The sequence below is a fragment of the Salmo salar genome, chromosome 23, assembly GCF_965601325.2.
Source record: "Salmo salar chromosome 23, fSalSal1, whole genome shotgun sequence".
Taxonomy (NCBI): Eukaryota; Metazoa; Chordata; class Actinopteri; order Salmoniformes; family Salmonidae; genus Salmo; species Salmo salar.
This window is the reverse complement of record NC_138313.1, coordinates 50963457-50986413: the sequence shown is the minus strand read 5'-3', so window position 1 is coordinate 50986413 and position 22957 is coordinate 50963457. Positions and strand designations below refer to the sequence as shown.

Sequence of the window (22957 nt, the reverse complement as noted above, 5' to 3'; positions counted from 1 at the left end):
GGGGAGGGGAAGAGAGGAGGGGAGGGGAAAGGAGAAGAGAAGAAGAGGAGTGTTGGTTACAGTCCAGAGGAGTGTTACAGTCCAGAGGAGTGTTGGTTACAGTCCAGAGGAGTGATGGTTACAGTCCAGAGGAGTGATGGTTACAGTCCAGAGGAGTGATGGTTACAGTCCAGAGGAGTGTTACAGTCCAGAGGAGTGATGGTACCAGTCCAGAGGAGTGATGGTTACAGTCCAGAGGAGTGATGGTACCAGTGCAGAGGAGTGATGGTTACAGTCCAGAGGAGTGATGGTTACAGTCCAGAGGAGTGATGGTTACAGTCCAGAGGAGTGTTACAGTCCAGAGGAGTGATGGTTACAGTCCAGAGGAGTGATGGTACCAGTCCAGAGGAGTGATGGTACCAGTCCAGAGGAGTGATGGCTACAGTCCAGAGGAGTGATGGTACCAGTCCAGAGGAGTGATGGTACCAGTCCAGAGGAGTGATGGTTACAGTCCAGAGGAGTGATGGTTACAGTCCAGAGGAGTGATGGTTACAGTCCAGAGGAGTGATGGTTACAGTCCAGAGGAGTGATGGTACCAGTCCAGAGGAGTGATGGTTACAGTCCAGAGGAGTGATGGTTACAGTCCAGAGGAGTGATGGTTACAGTCCAGAGGAGTGATGGTACCAGTCCAGAGGAGTGATGGTTACAGTCCAGAGGAGTGATGGTACCAGTCCAGAGGAGTGATGGTACCAGTCCAGAGGAGTGATGGTTACAGTCCAGAGGAGTGATGGTACCAGTCCAGAGGAGTGATGGTTACAGTCCAGAGGAGTGATGGTTACAGTCCAGAGGAGTGATGGTTACAGTCCAGAGGAGTGATGGTTACAGTCCAGAGGAGTGATGGTACCAGTCCAGAGGAGTGATGGTTACAGTCCAGAGGAGTGATGGTACCAGTCCAGAGGAGTGATGGTACCAGTCCAGAGGAGTGATGGTTACAGTCCAGAGGAGTGATGGTTACAGTCCAGAGGAGTGATGGTTACAGTCCAGAGGAGTGATGGTACCAGTCCAGAGGAGTGATGGTTACAGTCCAGAGGAGTGATGGTACCAGTCCAGAGGAGTGATGGTTACAGTCCAGAGGAGTGATGGTTACAGTCCAGAGGAGTGATGGTACCAGTCCAGAGGAGTGATGGTACCAGTCCAGAGGAGTGATGGTTACAGTCCAGAGGAGTGATGGTTACAGTCCAGAGGAGTGATGGTTACAGTCCAGAGGAGTGATGGTTACAGTCCAGAGGAGTGATGGTACCAGTCCAGAGGAGTGATGGTTACAGTCCAGAGGAGTGATGGTTACAGTCCAGAGGAGTGATGGTTACAGTCCAGAGGAGTGATGGTACCAGTCCAGAGGAGTGATGGTACCAGTCCAGAGGAGTGATGGTACCAGTCCAGAGGAGTGATGGTTACAGTCCAGAGGAGTGATGGTACCAGTCCAGAGGAGTGTTACAGTCCAGAGGAGTGATGGTACCAGTCCAGAGGAGTGATGGTACCAGTCCAGAGGAGTGATGGTTACAGTCCAGAGGAGTGATGGTACCAGTCCAGAGGAGTGATGGTTACAGTCCAGAGGAGTGATGGTTACAGTCCAGAGGAGTGATGGTTACAGTCCAGAGGTGTTACAGTCCAGAGGAGTGATGGTTACAGTCCAGAGGAGTGATGGTACCAGTCCAGAGGAGTGATGGTACCAGTCCAGAGGAGTGATGGTTACAGTCCAGAGGAGTGATGGTACCAGTCCAGAGGAGTGATGGTTACAGTCCAGAGGAGTGATGGTTACAGTCCAGAGGAGTGATGGTACCAGTCCAGAGGAGTGATGGTTACAGTCCAGAGGAGTGATGGTTACAGTCCAGAGGAGTGATGGTACCAGTCCAGAGGAGTGATGGTACCAGTCCAGAGGAGTGATGGTTACAGTCCAGAGGAGTGATGGTTACAGTCCAGAGGAGTGATGGTACCAGTCCAGAGGAGTGTTACAGTCCAGAGGAGTGATGGTACCAGTCCAGAGGAGTGATGGTTACAGTCCAGAGGAGTGATGGTACCAGTCCAGAGGAGTGATGGTTACAGTCCAGAGGAGTGATGGTTACAGTCCAGAGGAGTGATGGTTACAGTCCAGAGGAGTGATGGTTACAGTCCAGAGGTGTTACAGTCCAGAGGAGTGATGGTTACAGTCCAGAGGAGTGATGGTACCAGTCCAGAGGAGTGATGGTACCAGTCCAGAGGAGTGATGGTTACAGTCCAGAGGAGTGATGGTTACAGTCCAGAGGAGTGATGGTTACAGTCCAGAGGAGTGTTACAGTCCAGAGGAGTGATGGTTACAGTCCAGAGGAGTGATGGTACCAGTCCAGAGGAGTGATGGTACCAGTCCAGAGGAGTGATGGTTACAGTCCAGAGGAGTGATGGTTACAGTCCAGAGGAGTGATGGTACCAGTCCAGAGGAGTGATGGTTACAGTCCAGAGGAGTGATGGTTACAGTCCAGAGGAGTGATGGTTACAGTCCAGAGGAGTGATGGTTACAGTCCAGAGGAGTAATGGTTACAGTCCAGAGGAGTGATGGTTACAGTCCAGAGGAGTGATGGTTACAGTCCAGAGGAGTGATGGTACCAGTCCAGAGGAGTGATGGTTACAGTCCAGAGGAGTGATGGTACCAGTCCAGAGGAGTGATGGTTACAGTCCAGAGGAGTGATGGTTACAGTCCAGAGGAGTGATGGTTACAGTCCAGAGGAGTGATGGTACCAGTCCAGAGGAGTGATGGTTACAGTCCAGAGGAGTGATGGTACCAGTCCAGAGGAATGATGGTTACAGTCCAGAGGAGTGATGGTTACAGTCCAGAGGAGTGATGGTACCAGTCCAGAGGAGTGATGGTACCAGTCCAGAGGAGTGATGGTACCAGTCCAGAGGAGTGATGGTTACAGTCCAGAGGAGTGATGGTACTAGTCCAGAGGAGTGATGGTACCAGTCCAGAGGAGTGATGGTTACAGTCCAGAGGAAAATCAAGCCTTCAACATCTCTGGGTCCACATTTGGTTTCAGTAAAACTGTCATTCTCACAAAAATAATGTTTTCACTCTGAAACCTGTTAACCTGTTTTGAATAACGTCAGTAATTGTTGTGTTGAATGTAGAGGTTAATTTAGCACAGAACAAGGCCTCTTCTGGTTGGCTGTCCCTCCCCCCTCTATTCCTCTAGGTCCTGACTGACTCTGCTGAGAAATGAGGAGGAGGAGGAGGAGGAGGAGGGGGGTTGAGGAGTGTGAGGTGGAAGAGGAAGGGGTGGGGACGAAGAAGGGGGGGGGAGGGAGGGTGGAGGAAGAATGTACAGGGTCGCCTCCAAACCAACACTCCTTCAACCTACTTGGCTCAAACCTTCGACTCCATATATACACACACACACACACACACACACACACACACACACACACACACACACACACACACCACACACACACACACACACACACACACACACACACACACACACACACACACACACACACAGCGACGGAAGAGGTGAAAGGACACAGTGCTTTTAGACACTCCACACTGTAATTCTGACCTTGACTTCATTCCCTCATAATGTCAGCACCTTTACGCGAGATTAAACAATAAAGAAAGCATGAACGATGTCTAGCCAGTTGGACAGAATCTCCTTCCATTTTTCTAATGGAAATAACAGCATTCAGTCATTTACAACATGATAATAGTTATTGGTCACAGCTCGATAAATGAGTAACTTGATTGAGAGTTATTGGTAAACAGTTAGATAAATGAGTAACTTGATTGAGAGTTATTGGTAAACAGTTAGATAAATGAGTAATCCATTTGGATAAGGGAATCTTCTTTTAGATCTATTTTACCTTTTTTATCGCTGGAGACAAATGTGAAACCAGTGATATGGCGAGGCTTCTGTAGCCAATGCTAGAGGCTTCTGTAGCCGTGCTATAGGCTTCTGTAGCCAAGCTATAAGCATCTGTAGCCATGCTATAGGCTTCTGTAGCCATGCTAAAGGCTTCTGTAGCCGTGTTATAAGCATCTGTAGCCAAGCTATAAGCTTCTGTAGCCATTCTATAGGCTTCTGTAGCCAAGCTAGAGGCTTCTGTAACCATTCTATTGGCTTCTGTAGCCATGCTATAAGCATCTGTAGCCGTGCTAAAGGCTTCTGTAGCCATGTTATAAGCATCTGTAGCCGTGCTATAGGGTTATGTAGCCAAGCTAGAGGCTTCTGTTGCCGTGCTATAGGCTTCTGTAGCCAAGCTATAGGCTTCTGTAGCCGTGCTATAGGCTTCTGTAGCCAAGCTATAAGCATCTGTAGCCATGCTATAGGCTTCTGTAGCCGTGCTATAGGCTTCTGTGGCCAATGCTAGAGGCTTCTGTAGGCAAGCTAGAGGCTTCTGTAGCCATGCTAGAGGCTTATGTAGCCGTGCGATAGGCATCTGTAGCCAAGCTATAAGCATCTGTAGCCATGCTAGAGGCTTATGTAGCCATGCTATAGGCTTATGTAGCCGTGCTATAGGCTTCTGTAGCCATGCTATAGGCTTCTGTAGCCAAGCTAGAGGCTTCTGTAGCCAAGCTAGAGGCTTCTGTAGCCAAGCTATAGGCTTATGTAGCCGTGCTATAGGCTTCTGTAGCCATGCTATAGGCTTCTGTAGCCAAGCTAGAGGCTTCTGTAGCCAATCTATAGGCTTCTGTAGCTATGCGCAAATGACACTATTGCATCAAACCTACTGAGTTGATTTAAGATTTCTAGAATGTTTTAATTCATTCATTATATGCCCAGACTTTTCACAGTATTTTTTACCATTTGTATTGTGTTAAATATCCCTAATATTCTGACCCCGTTCTCTCCATGTATTCTAGTGAGTCTGTCGACAAAATTCAAATTAAAGGTACAAGGAATGTAAAGGAATTGCTTTAGATAAATGAATGAAAACACCACGAGAAAATCTGTCTGGCAGCAAGTGGGTGGGTTTTCAGTGGTTGAATTACATTTATTTTGTATGTGTCCTGCTTAACTTCCTGTGTTGTGTCCTGCGTAGCTTCCTGTGTTGTGTCCTGCGTAACTTCCTGTTTGTGTGTCCTGCGTAACTTCCTGTGTGTGTGTCCTGCGTAGCTTCCTGTGTTGTGTCCTGCGTAACTTCCTGTTTGTGTTTCTCCTGCCTAACTTCCCGTGTTTTTTCTGTCCTGCGTAGCTTCCTGTGTGTGTCCTGCGTAGCTTCCTGTGTGTGTGTCCTGAGTAACTTCCTGTTTGTGTGTCCTGCGTAACTTCCTATGTTGTGTCTTGCGTAGCTTCCTGTGTTGTGTCCTGCATAACTTCCTGTGTGTGTGTCCTGCGTAACTTCCTGTGTGTGTGTCCTGCGTAACTTCCTGTTTGTGTGTCCTGCGTAACTTCCTGTGTGTGTCTCCTGCGTAACTTCCTGTGTGTGTCTCCTGCGTAACTTCCTGTTTGTGTGTCCTGCGTAACTTCCTGTGTGTGTCCTGCATAACTTCCTGTGTGTGTGTCCTGCGTAACTTCCTGTGTGTGTCTCCTGCGTAGCTTCCTGTTTGTGTCTCCTGCATAGCTTCCTGTTTGTGTGTCTCCTGCATAGCTTCCTGTTTGTGTGTCTCCTGCATAGCTTCCTGTTTGTATGTCTCCTGCATAGCTTCCTGTTTGTGTGTCTCCTGCATAGCTTCCTGTTTGTGTGTCTCCTGTGTAGCTTCCTGTGTTGTGTCCTGCGTAGCTCCATGCCTGGATGGCAGGGGAGCTTGGCCCGTTCTCACTACCCTCTGTAGCACCTTACTGTCAGATGCCAAGCAGTTGCCGTACCAAGTGGTGATGCAGCCAGTCAAGATGCTCTCGATGGTGCAGTTGTAGAGGTCCATGCCAAATCTTTTCAGCCTCCTGAGGGGGAAGAGGTGTTGTCGTGCCTTCTTCACTCACAACCGTGTTGGTGTGTGGTGGACCATGTTAATTCTTAGTCTTTCCTCAAGTCTTAGCCAAGAAAGATTGGCATGCATAGTATTAATATTATCCCTTTGATTACAATGATGAGCAAGACGTGCTCTTTTCTGGACCAGCTGCAGCTTAACAAGGTCTTTCTTAGCAGCACTTGATCATATGACTGGACAATAATCAAGATTAGACAAAACTACAGCCTGTAGAACTTGCTTTGTGGAGTGTGGTGTCAAAAAAGCAGAGCATCTCAGCAGACCTCTCCCCATCTTTACAACCATTGAATCTATATGTTTTGACCATGACAGTTTACAATCTAAGGTAACACCAAGTAATTTAGTCTCTTCATCTTGCTCAACAGCCACACCATTCATTACCAGATTCAGCTGAGGTCTAGAACTTAGTTCAGGACCACTATATTAATGGCCAATCATTCCAAAACAGACTGCAACTCTTTGTTAAGGGTTTCAGTGACTTCATTAGCTGTGTTTGCTGACGCGTATATGGTTGAATCATCAGCGTACATGGACACACATGCTTTGTTTAATGCCTGTGGCAGGTCATTGGTAAAAATAGAAAAGAGTAGAGGGCCTAGAGAGCTGCCCTGCGGTACACCACAATTTACATGTTTAACATTAGAGAAGCTTCCTTTGAAGAAAACCCTTTGAGTTCAATTAGATAGATAGCTCTGAATCCACAATATGGCAGAGGTTGAAAAGCCATAACACATACGTTTCCTCAATAACAGGTTACGGTCAATAATATCAAAGGCTGCACTGACATCTAACAGTACAGCTCCCCACAATCTACTTATCATCAATTTCTTACAACCAATCATCAGTCATTTGTGTCAGTGCTGTACATGTTGAGTGCCCTTCTCTATAAGCATGCTGAAAGTCTGTTGTTAATTTGTTTACAGACAAGTAGCATTGCATTTTGTCAAACACAATTCTTTCCAACAGTTTGCTAAGAGCTGGCAGCTGATTGGTCTGCTGTTAGAACCAGTAGGCTGCTTTTACCACTCTTGGGTAGCGGAATGATTTTGGCTTCCCTCCAGGCCTGAGGACAAAGACTTTCCTCTAGGCTCAGATGAAAGATATGACAGATAGGAGTGGCTATAGAGTCAGCTACCATCCTCAGTAGCTTTCCATCTAAGTTGTCAATGCCAGAAGGTTTGTCATTATTGATCGATAGCAATACATTTTCCACCTCTCCCACACTAACTTTACAAAATTCAAACTCTCAAAGCTTTTCTTTCAGTATGGCTCACTGTTCGTTGTTGGCATTTCCTGCCTAAGTTTGTCCACTTTGCCAATTAAGTAATCATTAAAATAATTGGCAACATAAAATGGTTTTCTGACGAATAAGCCATCTGATTCGATGGAAGATGGAGTTGAATTTGTCTTTCTGGACATAATTTCATTTCAAGTACTCCCAACGTTTTTTCCATCGTTCTTTATATCATTGATCTTGACTTCATAATACAGTTTCTTCTTCTTTGTGTTGAGTTTAGTCATATAATTTCTCAATTTGTAGTAAGTCAGCCAGTCAGATGTGCAGCCAGACTTATTAGCCACTCCTTTAGCCCCCATCTCTTTCAACCATACAGTTTTTCAGTTCCTCATCAATCCATGGAGCCTTAACAGTTCTAACGGTCAGTTCCTCATCAATCCATGGAGCCTTAACAGTTCTAACGGTCAGTTCCTCATCAATCCATGGAGCCTTAACAGTTCTAACGGTCAGTTCCTCATCGATCCGTGGAGCCTTAACAGTTCTAACGGTCAGTTCCTCATCGATCCGTGGAGCCTTAACAGTTCTAACGGTCAGTTCCTCATCAATCCATGGAGCCTTAACAGTTCTAACGGTCAGTTCCTCATCAATCCATGGAGCCTTAACAGTTCTAACGGTCAGTTCCTCATCGATCCGTGGAGCCTTAACAGTTCTAACGGTCAGTTCCTCATCAATCCATGGAGCCTTAACAGTTCTAACAGTCAGTTCCTCATCAATCCACGGAGCCTTAACAGTTCTAACGGTCAGTTCCTCATCAATCCACGGAGCCTTAACAGTTCTAACAGTCAGTTTCTTAACAGGTGCATGTTTATCAATAATTGGAAGAAGCAATTTCATAAATTCATCAAGTGCAGCGTCTGGATGCTCCTCATTAATCGCATCAGAACAAACAAATATTTTTAACATCATCCACATAAGAGTTACAGAAAAATTATACACTATTTTAGGCCCAACTGTTGGAACTTTGTCTTTCCTGGATATAGCCACTATATTGTGATCACTGCATCCAATGGGTACGGATCCAGCTTCAGAACAAAGTTCTACAGTATTAGTACAAATGTGATCGATACATGTGGATGATCTTGTTCCTGTAGTGTTTGTAACCACCCTGGTAGGTTGATTAATAACCTGAACCAGATTACAGGCACTGGTTACAGTCAGAAGCTTCCTCTTGAGCGGACAGCTTGATGAAAACCAGTCAATATTCAGGTCCCCAAGAAAGTCGACCACTCTGTTTACATCACATACACTATCAAGCATTTCACACATATGATTTAGATACTGACTGTTAGCACTTGGTGGCCTATAGCAACACCCCAAAAGAAAAGGCTTTAGATGTGCCAAGTGAACCTGCAACCACAACACTTCAATAACACTTGACATAAGATCTTCTCTAAGCATTACAGGGATATGGCTCTGAATATATACAGCAACACCTCCCCCATAAGCATTCCTGTCTCTTCTATAGATGTTATATCCTTGTATTGCTACTGATGTATCATCAAATGAATTATCTAAGTGAGTCTCAGAAATGGCTAATATATGAATGTTATCTGATGTTAGCAAGTTATTAATTTCATGAATCGTATTTCTAAAGCTACATATATTAATATGAGCTATTTTCAGCCCTTTCCTGGGTAGCTCATCAGAGATAGACATAATATGGAAAAGAGCAAACAAAGCAAGATAAAAAATAATATACATTTAGCAGTCCCCATTGGAGAACCCTTTGAACCCATTTTGGTTGCAGGTAGAACCCTTTTGGGGTCCATGTAGAATCAGTTGGGGGCCTACCGAGTGGCACAGTGGTCTAAGGCACTGCATCACAGTCCTAGCTGTGCCACTAGAGATCCTGGTTTGCGTCCAGGTTCTGTCGCAGCGCCCGCAACTGGGAGACCCACAGGGCAGCGCACAATTGGCCGGCAGGGATGTTCTTGTCCCCATTGCGCTCTAGCGACTCCTGTGGCGAGCTGGGTGCAATGCACGCTGACACAGTCACCAGGTGTACGTGTTTCCTCTGACACATTGGTTCAGCTGGCTTCCGGGTTATGCGGGCCATTGTGTCAAGAAGCTTGGCTGGGTTGTGATTCGGGGGGGACGAACGGCTCTCAAAGTTTTCCTCTCCTGAGTTCGTACGGGAGTTGCAGAGACAAGACTGTAACTACCAATTGGATACCACGGAATTGGGGAGAAAAAAAAGGGGTAAAAGTAAAAAATGTATAAATAAAAAAATAATATATATATTTAAAAATAATCCGTTGGTGTCTGAAGAAGATATTCATTCCTCTCAAGTTCTTGACTCTTTCCAGAACAGCTACCTGGTCCTTGAACCTCAAGAACTTGACCACTAATCGGCCTGGACCTGTCACCTGGGTCGGTGGTGGGTGTTATTACAGTTCTGTGGGCGCGCTCCACCTCAATCTTCCTGTTGGCCCATCTTCAATTTCTCAGAGATCTTTTCCCTCAGAACAACATTGCAGAATCTCCATATGAGACGAAGTTTGAGATTCTGCAATGTTGTTCTGTCTTACAACAAAAACAAAGGGAAGGGATCTAGACAGCCACAAGCCCGCTAGCTTGAGAGGTAGCTAGCCAATCAGCTCCTCAGATTCGGCCTTGGTTGGCAGGATCACTGGACAAATAGTATCAGTCCCAGCAACTGATGCCGACCGCGTCGCGGGATCCAAACTCAAAAGGTAGCTAGCAAGTAACCACATTTTTTTTCTATAGACTTTCCAAAACAACAAACTTTCCAAAACAACAAACCGGGCTCTCCCTCGTTCCACATTCAACAGGAAGTACAGACTTCTGGTAGCACTGAGCTGTTGTTATATCAGACTGGATATTACTGAGAGATGTTATATCAGACAGGACATTACTGAGAGATGTTATATCAGACAGGACATTACTGAGAGATGTTATATCAGACAGGACATTACTGAGAGATGTTATATCAGACTGGATATTACTGAGAGCTGTTGTTATATCAGACTGGATATTACTGAGAGATGTTGTTATATCAGACTGGATATTACTGAGAGATGTTGTTATATCAGACTGGATATTACTGAGAGATGTTATATCAGACAGGACATTACTGAGAGATGTTATATCAGACAGGATATTACTGAGAGATGTTGTTATATCAGACTGGATATTACTGAGAGCTGTTGTTATATCAGACTGGATATTACTGAGAGATGTTATATCAGACAGGACATTACTGAGAGATGTTGTTATATCAGACAGGATATTACTGAGAGCTGGGAATGTCTGTGGTTTCTGAATGGGTGTGTGTGGGGTGGGGTGGGGTGGGGGGTCTTAGCTGAAATGTGGATGCAAAGTGAATCAGTTACTGACCAAAAGCCCTGAGCCGTGTTCAGAAACATCCTTTCCTCTTTCTTCTTCGGCACTTGTGTAGATCTGAAAGTACTGCTTGGATAGGTGTAAGTAATATGGTAGATGTCCCATCTGATCTCAGTTCCATTGGGCCATCTAATCTAGAGGGAATTCAGTTCCATTGGGCCATCTTATCTAGAGGGAATTCAGTTCCATTGGGCCATCTTATCTAGAGGGAATTCAGTTCCACTGGGCCATCTCATCTAGAGGGAATTAAGTTCCATTGGGCCATCTCATCTAGAGGGCATTCAGTTCCATTGGGCCATCTAATCTAGAGGGTATTCAGTTCCATTGGGCCATCTCATCTAGAGGGCATTCAGTTCCATTGGGCCATCTAATCTAGAGGGAATTCAGTTCCATTGGGCCATCTCATCTAGAGGGCATTCAGTTCCATTGGGCCATCTCATCTAGAGGGCATTCAGTTCCATTGGGCCATCTAATCTAGAGGGCATTCAGTTCCATTGGGCCATCTCATCTAGAGGGAATTCAGTTCCATTGGGCCATCTTATCTAGAGGGCATTCAGTTCCATTGGGCCATCTTATCTAGAGGGCATTCAGTTCCATTGGGCCATCTCATCTAGAAGGCATTCAGTTCCACTGGGCCATCTCATCTAGAGGGCATTCAGTTCCATTGGGCCATCTCATCTAGAGGGCATTCAGTTCCATTGGGCCATCTCATCTAGAGGGCACTCAGTTCCATTGGGCCATCTCATCTAGAGGGCATTCAGTTCCACTGGGCCATCTCATCTAGAGGGCATTCAGTTCCATTGGGCCATCTCATCTAGAGGGCATTCAGTTCCATTGGGCCATCTCATCTAGAGGGCATTCAGTTCCATTGGGCCATCTCATCTAGAGGGCATTCAGTTCCATTGGGCCATCTCATCTAGAGGGCATTCAGTTCCATTGGGCCATCTCATCTAGAGGGCATTCAGTTCCACTGGGCCATCTCATCTAGAGGGCATTCAGTTCCATTGGGCCATTTCAAGACAGAACAACATTGCAGAATCAATTTAATAAGGGGCTGTATTGGCATGGGAATTATATGTTAACATTGCCAAAGCAAGTGAAGTAGACAATAAATAAAGTTAAATAAAAAATAAAAATGAATAGTAAACATTACACTCACAAAAATTCCAAAAGTATTAGTAAATAGTTAAAGTACAAAAGGGACTCAACATTAATATGGGCTGTATTTACAATGGTGTTTGTTCTTCACCGTGGCAACAGGTCACAAATCTTTCTGCTGTGATGGAACACTGTGGTATTTCACCCAGTAGATATGAGAGTTTATCAAAATTGGGATTGTTTTCGAATTCTTTGTGGATCTGTGTAATCTGAGGGAAATATGTGTCTCTAATATGGTCATACATTTGGCAGGAGGTTAGGAAGTGCAGCTCAGATTCCACCTCATTTTGTGGGCAGTGTTGCACATAGCCTGTCTTATCTTGAGAGTCAGGTCTGCCTACGGCGGCCTTTCTCAATAGCAAGGCTATGCTCACTGAGTCTGTACATAGTCAAAGCTTTCCTTAAGTTTGGGTCAGTCCCAGTGGTCAGGTATTCTGCCACTGTGTTCTCTCTGTTTAGGGCCAAATAGCATTCTAGTTTGCTCTGTTTTTTTTGTTAATTCTTTGCAATGTGTCAAGTAATTATCTTTTTTGTTTCTCATGATTTGGTTGGGTCTAATAGTGTTGGTGTCCTGGGGCTCAGTGGGGTCTGTTTGTGTTTGTGAACAGAGCCCCGGGACCTCTCTCTGTCTCTCTCTATCTCTCTCTCTCTCTCTCTCTCTCTCTCTCTCTCTCTCTGTCTCTCTCTGTGTCTCTCTCTCTCTCTCTCTCTGTGTCTCTCTCTCTCTCTCTCTCTCTCTCTCTCTCTCTCTCTCTCTCTCTCTGTCTCTGTCTCTGTCTCTCTCTCTTTCTCTCTCTCTCTCTCTCTCTCTCTCTCTCTCACAATGTGAAAATAATTGTAGTATGAATAGTAGGGGAAGAAAAAAAAAAAAGATAAATATAGGTGGTATTTACAATGTTGTTTGTGTCCCACTGGTTGCTTTTTTCTTGTGGCAACAGGCTTCTAATACCTTGTCCTATTTTGCGCAACAGATATTTGTCAATGTTTGATTTGTTTTCTAATTCTTAATCTCTTTGATTTGTGGGTCTGTGTAATCTGAGGGAAATAAGTGTCTCTAATATGGTCATACATTTGGCAGGAGGTTTAGGAAGTGGTTTCTCTCTCTGTCATTCTCTTAATTCAATTTAAAGGGCTTTATCGGCATAGGAAACATATGTTAACATCGCCAAAGCAAGTGAAATAGATAATACATTAAACTGAAGTAAACAATAAAAGATTAACAGTAAACATTACACAAAGTTCCAAACTAAAAAAATACATTTCAAATGTCATATTATGTACAGTTAAAGTGGGAAGTTTACATCCACTTAGGTTGGAGTCATTAAAACTCGTTTTTCAACCACTCCACAAATTTCTTGTTAGCAAACTATAGTTTTGGCAAGTCGGTTAGGACATCTACTTTGTGCATGACACAAGTAATTTTTCCAACAATTGTTTACAGACAGATTATTTCACTTATAAGTCACTGTATCACAATTCCATTGGGTCAGAAGTTTACATACACTAAGTTGACTGTGCTTTTAAACAGCTTGGAAAATTCCAGAAAATGATGTCATGGCTTTAGAAGCTTCTGATAGGCTAATTGACATCATTTGAGTCAATTGGAGGTGTACCTGTGGATGTATTTCAAGGCCTACCTTCGAACTCAGTGCCTCTTTGCTTGACATCATGGGAAAATCAAAAGAAATCAGCCAAGACCTCAGAAAAACAATTGTAGACCTCCACAAGTCTGGTTCATCCTTGGGAGCAATTTCCAAATGCCTGAAGGTACCACGCCCATCTGTACAAACAATAGTACAAACAATAGTACGCAAGTATAAACACCATGGGACCACGCAGCCGTCATACCGCTCAGGAAGGAGACGCATTTTGTCTCCTAGAGATGAACGTACTTTGGTGTGAAAAGTGCAAATCAATCCCAGAACAACAGCAAAGGACCTTGAGAAGATGCTGGAGGAAACAGGTAAAAAAGTATCTACATCCACAGTAAAACGAGTCCTATACTGACATAACCTGAAAGGCCGCTCAGCAAGGAAGAAGCCACTGCTCCAAAACCGGCATAAGAAAGCCAGACTACGGTTTGCAACTGCACACGGGGACAAAGATTGTACTTTTCGGAGAAACGTCCTCTGGTCTGATGAAACAAAAATAGAACTGTTTGGTAACAATGACCATCGTTATGTTTGGAGGAAAAAGGGGGAGGCTTGCAAGCCGAAGAACACCATCCCAACCGTGAAGCACGGGGGTGGCAGCATCATGTTGTGGGGGTGCTTTGCTGCAGGAGGGCCTGGTGCACTTCACAAAATAGATGGCTTCATGAGGCAGGAAAATTATGTGGATATATTGAAGCAACATCTCAAGGCATCAGTCAGGAAGTTAAAGCTTGGTCGCAAATGGGTCTTCCAAATGGACAATGACCCCAAGCATACTTCCAAAGTTGTAGCAAAATGGCTTAAGGACGACAAAGTCAAGGTATTGGAGTGGCCATCACAAAGCCCTGACTGTTCAGTGTTCTACCTCTGCTGTTCCCCGTTCTCCCTCTGCTGTTTCCCGTTCTCCCTCTGCTGTTCACCATTCTCCCTCTGCTGTTCCCCATTCTACCTCTGCTGTTAAGTGTTCTACCTCTGCTGTTCACCGTTCTACCTCTGCTGTTCAGTGTTCTACCTCTGCTGTTCCCCATTCTACCTCTGCTGTTCAGTGTTCTCCCTCTGCTGTTCCCCTTTCTCCCTCTGCTGTTCAGTGTTCTACCTCTGCTGTTCAGTGTTCTACCTCTGCTGTTCCCCGTTCTCCCTCTGCTGTTCAGTGTTCTACCTCTGCTGTTCCCCGTTCTACCTCTGCTGTTCAGTGTTCTACCTCTGCTGTTCAGTGTTCTACCTCTGCTGTTCCCCGTTCTCCCTCTGCTGTTCCCCGTTCTACCTCTGCTGTTCAGTGTTCTACCTCTGCTGTTCCCCGTTCTCCCTCTGCTGTTCCCCGTTCTCCCTCTGCTGTTCAGTGTTCTACCTCTGCTGTTCCCTGTTCTACCTCTGCTGTTCAGTGTTCTACCTCTGCTGTTCAGTGTTCTCCCTCTGCTGTTCAGTGTTCTACCTCTGCTGTTCAGTGTTCTCCCTCTGCTGTTCAGTGTTCTACCTCTGCTGTTCAGTGTTCTACCTCTGCTGTTCAGTGTTCTCCCTCTGCTGTTCAGTGTTCTACCTCTGCTGTTCCCCGTTCTACCTCTGCTGTTCAGTGTTCTACCTCTGCTGTTCCCCGTTCTACCTCTGCTGTTCCCCGTTCTACCTCTGCTGTTCCCCGTTCTACCTCTGCTGTTCAGTGTTCTCCCTCTGCTGTTCCCCGTTCTACCTCTGCTGTTCAGTGTTCTCCCTCTGCTGTTCCCCGTTCTACCTCTGCTGTTCAGTGTTCTACCTCTGCTGTTCCCCGTTCTCCCTCTGCTGTTCCCCGTTCTACCTCTGCTGTTCAGTGTTCTACCTCTGCTGTTCCCCGTTCTACCTCTGCTGTTCCCCGTTCTACCTCTGCTGTTCCCCGTTCTACCTCTGCTGTTCAGTGTTCTCCCTCTGCTGTTCCCCGTTCTACCTCTGCTGTTCAGTGTTCTCCCTCTGCTGTTCCCCGTTCTACCTCTGCTGTTCAGTGTTCTACCTCTGCTGTTCCCCGTTCTCCCTCTGCTGTTCCCCGTTCTACCTCTGCTGTTCAGTGTTCTACCTCTGCTGTTCCCCGTTCTACCTCTGCTGTTCCCCGTTCTACCTCTGCTGTTCCCCGTTCTACCTCTGCTGTTCCCCGTTCTACCTCTGCTGTTCCCCGTTCTACCTCTGCTGTTCAGTGTTCTCCCTCTGCTCTGCACCACCTTGCAGGATGTTTGCTAATGGGGGGCTAGGGAGTGTGAGGTGGTGTGTCATTAAGCTGTGAGAGCAGAAGAGAGAGGAGAAGCAGAGGGAAAGCAGTGGCGAAACAGAGCCGCTGCCGCCCCTTTAAATCCCTGAAGCAAAATAATGACATCACTCTGCGTGAGAGTTAATGTGTGTTGATGGCGTGAAGGCCTAGGGTCACCGGCTGCTCATAGGTTGTCAGGGAGCTGAACGCTGAATGGTATATTAATATGGTATGTATGGTATATGGTATATTAATATGGTATGTATGGTATATGGTATATTAATATGGTATGTATGGTATATGGTATGTTAATATGGTATGTATGGTATATTAATATGGTATGTATGGTATATGGTATATTAATATGGTATGTATGGTATATGGTATATTAATATGGTATGTATGGTATATGGTATATTAATATGGTATGTATGGTATATGGTATATTAATATGGTATGTATGGTATATGGTATGTTAATATGGTATGTATGGTATATGGTATATTAATATGTCCTGAGTGGCTCAGTTGGTTAGAGCGTGTCACTAACTATGCTGGGGTCCGGGGAGTGATTTCTATAGGGACTAATTAAATGTGTTCACTCACTGTACTACTCCACAGTACATCTTAAGTTTGCATATCTCTCTCCCTCCTTCCCCCTCTCCCTCTCTCCCTCCCTCCCCCTCTCCCCCTCTCCCTCTCTCTCTCTCTCTCTCCCTCCTTCCCCCTCTCCCTCTCTCTCTCTCTCTCTCTCCCTCCCTCCCCCTCTCCCTCTCTCTCTCCCTCCCTCCCCCTCTCCCTCTCTCTCTCCCTCCTTCCCCCTCTCCCCCTCTCCCTCTCTCTCTCCCTCCCTCCCCCTCTCCCCCTCTCCCTCTCTCTCTCTCTCTCGCTCTCCATCTCTCTCTCTCCCCTCCCTCTCTCTCTCCCCCTCTCCCTCCCTCCCTCCCTCCCTCCCTCCCTCCCTCCCTCCCTCCCTCCCTCCCTCCCTCCCTCCCTCCCTCCCTCTCCCTCCCTCCCTCCCCCTCTCCCTCTCTCTCTCCCTCCCTCCTACTCTCCCTCTCTCTCTCTCCCCCTCTCCCTCCCTCTCTCCCCCTCCCTCCCCCTCTCCCTCTCTCTCTCCCTCCCCCTCTCCCTCTCTCTCTCTCCCCTCCCTCCCTCTCTCCCCCTCTACCTCTCCCTCTCTCTCCCTCCCTCCTGCCCTGCCAGATGCTATTATGTATCCAGACATTTCCAAGTCTCTCCTAGTGTTGTAGTGTTATAGTGTAATAGTGTAATAGTGTTGTAGTGTTGTAGTGTAATAGTGTAATAGTGTAGTAGTGTTGTAGTGTAATAGTGTCATAGTGTCGTAGTGTAGTAGTGTAGTAGTGTTGTAGTGTAATAGTGTTATAGTGTAATAGTGTAATAGTGTAGTAGTGTAATAGTGTTATAGTGTAATAGTGTAATAGTGTTGTAGTGTAATAGTGTAATAGTGTTATAGTGTTATAGTGTTATAGTGTTATAGTGTAATAGTGTTGTAGTGTAATAGTGTTATAGTGTTATAGTGTTGTAGTGTTGTAGTGTTGTAGTGTTATAGTGTTGTAGTGTTATAGTGTAGTAGTGTAATAGTGTAATAGTGTTATAGTGTTGTAGTGTAATAGTGTTATAGTGTTGTAGTGTAATAGTGTTGTAGTGTAATAGTGTTGTAGTGTTATAGTGTTATAGTGTTGTAGTGTTATAGTGTTGTAGTGTTGTAGTGTAATAGTGTTATAGTGTTGTAGTGTAATAGTGTAGTAGTGTTGTAGTGTAGTAGTGTTGTAGTGTAGTAGTGTAGTAGTGTAATAGTGTAATAGTGTAATAGTGTTATAGTGTTATAGTGTTGTAGTGTAATAGTGTTGTAGTGTTGTAGTGTTGTAGTGTTATAGTGTTGTAGTGTAATAGTGTTGTAGTGTTGTAGTGTAATAGTGTTGTAGTGTTGTAGTGTTGTAGTGTAATAGTGTTATAGTGTTATAGTGTTATAGTGTTATAGTGTTGTAGTGTAATAGTGTAATAGTGTAGTAGTGTAGTAGTGTTATAGTGTTATAGTGTTATAGTGTAATAGTGTAATAGTGTAATAGTGTAATAGTGTAGTAGTGTAGTAGTGTAGTAGTGTTATAGTGTAGTAGTGTAATAGTGTAATAGTGTAGTAGTGTAGTAGTGTTGTAGTAGTGTAGTAGTGTAGTGGTGTAGTAGTGTAGTAGTGTAATAGTGTAGTAGTGTTGTAGTCTAGTGGTTAGAGTGTAGAGGTGGCAGGTTGCCTAGTGGTTAGAGTGTAGAGGTGGCAGGTTGCCTAGTGGTTAGAGTATAGAGGTGGCAGGTTGCCTAGTGGTTAGAGTGTAGAGGTGGCAGGTTGCCTAGTGGTTAGAGTGTAGAGGTGGCAGGTTGCCTAGTGGTTAGAGTGGAGAGGTGACAGGTTGCCTAGTGGTTAGAGTGGAGAGGTGGCAGGTAGCCTAGTGGTTAGAGTGTAGAGGTGGCAGGTAGCCTAGTGGTTAGAGTGTAGAGGTGGCAGGTAGCCTAGTGGTTAGAGTGTAGAGGTGGCAGGTAGCCTAGTGGTTAGAGTGTAGAGGTGGCAGGTAGCCTAGTGGTTAGAGTGTAGAGGTGGCAGGTAGCCTAGTGGTTAGAATGTTGGTCCAGTAACCAAAAGGTTTCTAGATCGAATCCCCGAGCTGACAAGGTAAAAATCTGTCGTTCTGCCCCTGTCGTTAGGCCATCATTGTAAATAAGAATTTGTTCTTAACTGACTTGCCTAGTTAAATAAAGGTTAAATAAAGGGTAAATGTTGATCTAAAAGTAATGTGAGATAATGTCTAGATGCTTTTTATAGTGGAAATCAAGTATATAAATTGCCTGGCTGGGCTGATGAGACAGTGGAATGCGCAGTCAGATGGAACAGAGTAAATAGACATTTTAACGTCATAGATTTAGACGGTGGTAACTTTGTGGAAAAGACACTGGCTGGAATGCGGTTTTAACCAACCAGCATTCAGTTTTAGACCCACCCGTGTGCTCTATTGTAATAGTATAAATAAATGTATCTCTCTCTTCTCTCTATCTCTCCTAGATGCCTGTATGGTTTAATCTTTGGGCTAGGTGGGGCGCTAATCTTTGGGCTAGGTGGGGCGCTAGAAATTGCAGAGCGCGAAATTCAAAATACAAAAATCGTAATATTAAACATTCATGAACACACAAGTGTCCTACATCACTTAAAAGCTTAACTTCTTGTTAATCCAACCGCTTTGTCAGATTCCAAAAAGGCTTTACGGCGAAAGCACACCATGTGATTATCTGAGGACAGCGCCCAGCACACAAAAGCATTAAAAACATTTTCCAAACCAGCAGAGGCATCACAAAAGTCAGAAATAATAAACTGTCTCTCACGATCACTCTCTCTCTCTCTCTCTCTCCTCCAGATGCCAGTATGTCCCCGGACGTTTCCAAGCAGAGCCAGTGGTGTCACATGGCCTACTGGGAACATCGTGAGCGCGTGGGGCGTCTCTACCCGGTCTACCAAACCTCCGTCTCTGTCTTCTACGATTTACCTCAGGGAACCGGTTTTTGTCTGGGCCAGCTCAGCCTCCACAATAACCATCAACTCTGTTCCACGGATCAACCACGCTCCAGTACCGTCCAGCACACGCGCGCCAAAATCGGTTACGGTATCCTCCTCAGTAAAGAACCGGACGGGGTGTGGGCTTACAACCGGAGTCAACACCCCATCTTTGTGAATTCCCCTACCCTGGATGTTCCTGGGAGCAGGAGTCTGGTTGTCAGGAAGGTGATGACAGGATATTCTATCAGAGTGTTTGACTGGGAGAGATCCAGCATGTTGAGGAGCTTGCAGCACGCAGACCCTATAGAGATGCTAGAGGGCCCCTATGATCCTAACAGTGTCAGAATTAGCTTCGCTAAGGGATGGGGGCCTTGTTATTCCAGACAGTTTATTACATCATGCCCTTGCTGGTTGGAGATACTGCTCAACACCCACACATAATACAGAGAGAGAATGAGAGAGAGAGAGAGAGAGAGAGATTGAGAATGAGAGAGAGAGAGCGATAGAATGAGAGAGAGAGAGACTATACCACATTTCATCTACCTAGATTTAATATAAAGTTTTATATATTATGTCAAACATATATATTATACTGTAAGTAAAAAATATATTATACTGTAAATAAATATATATTATACTGTAAATAAATATATATTATACTGTAAAAACGGACTCATTACAATGTCGTTATTTATGTGTGGACTAGAGGAAGGAAACAGAACATGCAATATATACAGTACCAGTCTACTACCTATATACAGTACCAGTCTACTGGCTATATACAGTACCAGTCTACTAGCTATATACAGTACCAGTCTACTAGTTATATACAGTACCAGTCTACTAGCTATATACAGTACCAGTCTACTGGCTATATACAGTACCAGTCTACTAGTTATATACAGTACCAGTCTACTAGTTATATACAGTACCAGTCTACTGGCTATATACAGTACCAGTCTACTAGCTATATACAGTACCAGTCTACTAGTTATATACAGTACCAGTCTACTAGTTATATACAGTACCAGTCTACTGGCTATATACAGTACCAGTCTACTAGCTATATACAGTACCAGTCTACTGGCTATATACAGTACCAGTGTACTAGTTATATACAGTACCAGTCTACTAGTTATATACAGTACCAGTCTACTAGTTATATACAGTACCAGTCTACTGGCTATATACAGTACCAGTCTACTAGTTATATACAGTACCAGTCTACTAGTTATATACAGTACCAGTCTACTAGTTATATACAGTACCAGTCTACTAGCTATATACAGTACCAGTCTACTAGCTATATACAGTACCAGTCTACTAGCTATATACAGTACCAGTCTACTAGTTATATACAGTACCAGTCTACTAGTTATATACAGTACCAGTCTACTAGCTATATACAGTACCAGTCTACTAGTTATATACAGTACCAGTCTACTAGCTATATACAGTACCAGTCTACTAGTTATATACAGTACCAGTCTACTAGCTATATACAGTACCAGTCTACTAGTTATATACAGTACCAGTCTACTAGTTATATACAGTACCAGTCTACTAGTTATATACAGTACCAGTCTACTGGCTATATACAGTACCAGTCTACTAGTTATATACAGTACCAGTCTACTAGCTATATACAGTACCAGTCTACTAGTTATATACAGTACCAGTCTACTAGCTATATACAGTACCAGTCTACTAGTTATATACAGTACCAGTCTACTAGCTATATACAGTACCAGTCTACTAGTTATATACAGTACCAGTCTACTGACTATATACAGTACCAGTCTACTAGTTATATACAGTACCAGTCTACTAGCTATATACAGTACCAGTCTACTAGCTATATACAGTACCAGTCTACTAGCTATATACAGTACCAGTCTACTAGCTATATACAGTACCAGTCTACTAGCTATATACAGTACCAGTCTACTAGCTATATACAGTACCAGTCTACTAGCTATATACAGTACCAGTCTACTAGTTATATACAGTACCAGTCTACTAGCTATATACAGTACCAGTCTACTAGCTATATACAGTACCAGTCTACTAGTTATATACAGTACCAGTCTACTAGTTATATACAGTACCAGTCTACGGGCTATATACAGTACCAGTCTACTAGTTATATACAGTACCAGTCTACTAGCTATATACAGTACCAGTCTACTAGCTATATACAGTACCAGTCTACTAGTTATATACAGTACCAGTCTACTAGTTATATACAGTACCAGTCTACTAGCTATATACAGTACCAGTCTACTAGTTATATACAGTACCAGTCTACTAGTTATATACAGTACCAGTCTACTAGCTATATACAGTACCAGTCTACTAGCTATATACAGTACCAGTCTACTAGTTATATACAGTACCAGTCTACTAGTTATATACAGTACCAGTCTACTAGTTATATACAGTACCAGTCTACTAGCTATATACAGTACCAGTCTACTAGCTATATACAGTACCAGTCTACTAGTTATATACAGTACCAGTCTACTAGTTATATACAGTACCAGTCTACTAGTTATATACAGTACCAGTCTACTAGTTATATACAGTACCAGTCTACTAGCTATATACAGTACCAGTCTACTAGTTATATACAGTACCAGTCTACTAGTTATATACAGTACCAGTCTACTAGTTATATACAGTACCAGTCTACTAGTTATATACAGTACCAGTCTACTAGCTATATACAGTACCAGTCTACTACTTATATACAGTACCAGTCTACTAGTTATATACAGTACCAGTCTACTAGCTATATACAGTACCAGTCTACTAGCTATATACAGTACCAGTCTACTACTTATATACAGTACCAGTCTACTAGCTATATACAGTACCAGTCTACTAGTTATATACAGTACCAGTCTACTACTTATATACAGTACCAGTCTACTAGCTATATACAGTACCAGTCTACTACTTATATACAGTACCAGTCTACTAGTTATATACAGTACCAGTCTACTAGTTATATACAGTACCAGTCTACTATCTATATACAGTACCAGTCTACTACTTATATACAGTACCAGTCTACTAGCTATATACAGTACCAGTCTACTAGTTATATACAGTACCAGTCTACTAGCTATATACAGTACCAGTCTACTAGCTATATACAGTACCAGTCTACTAGTTATATACAGTACCAGTCTACTAGCTATATACAGTACCAGTCTACTAGCTATATACAGTACCAGTCTACTAGTTATATACAGTACCAGTCTACTAGTTATATACAGTACGAGTCTACTAGTTATATACAGTACCAGTCTACTAGCTATATACAGTACCAGTCTACTAGTTATATACAGTACCAGTCTACTAGTTATATACAGTACCAGTCTACTAGTTATATACAGTACCAGTCTACTAGCTATATACAGTACCAGTCTACTAGCTATATACAGTACCAGTCTACTAGTTATATACAGTACCAGTCTACTAGCTATATACAGTACCAGTCTACTAGTTATATACAGTACCAGTCTACTAGTTATATACAGTACCAGTCTACTAGTTATATACAGTACCAGTCTACTAGTTATATACAGTACCAGTCTACTACTTATATACAGTACCAGTCTACTAGCTATATACAGTACCAGTCTACTAGCTATATACAGTACCAGTCTACTAGTTATATACAGTACCAGTCTACTAGCTATATACAGTACCAGTCTACTAGCTATATACAGTACCAGTCTACTAGTTATATACAGTACCAGTCTACTAGC

At 43.9% G+C, this 22957-nt stretch overlaps 1 protein-coding gene across 2 annotated transcripts in view; it reads left to right on the top strand.

Annotated features, from left to right (window-relative positions):
* Positions 1 to 19847, top strand: part of smad6b (SMAD family member 6b) — a 60294-nt gene extending 40447 nt beyond the window's left edge. For both annotated transcript variants that reach the window (XM_045706129.2, XM_014170422.3), the window contains one exon: positions 19042 to 19847. In XM_045706129.2, coding sequence (XP_045562085.1) covers positions 19042 to 19622 — 581 coding nt within the window. In that variant the 3' untranslated portion in view covers positions 19623 to 19847. The remainder of the gene's footprint in view (positions 1 to 19041) is intronic.
* The last annotated feature ends 3110 nt before the right edge of the window (positions 19848 to 22957 follow it).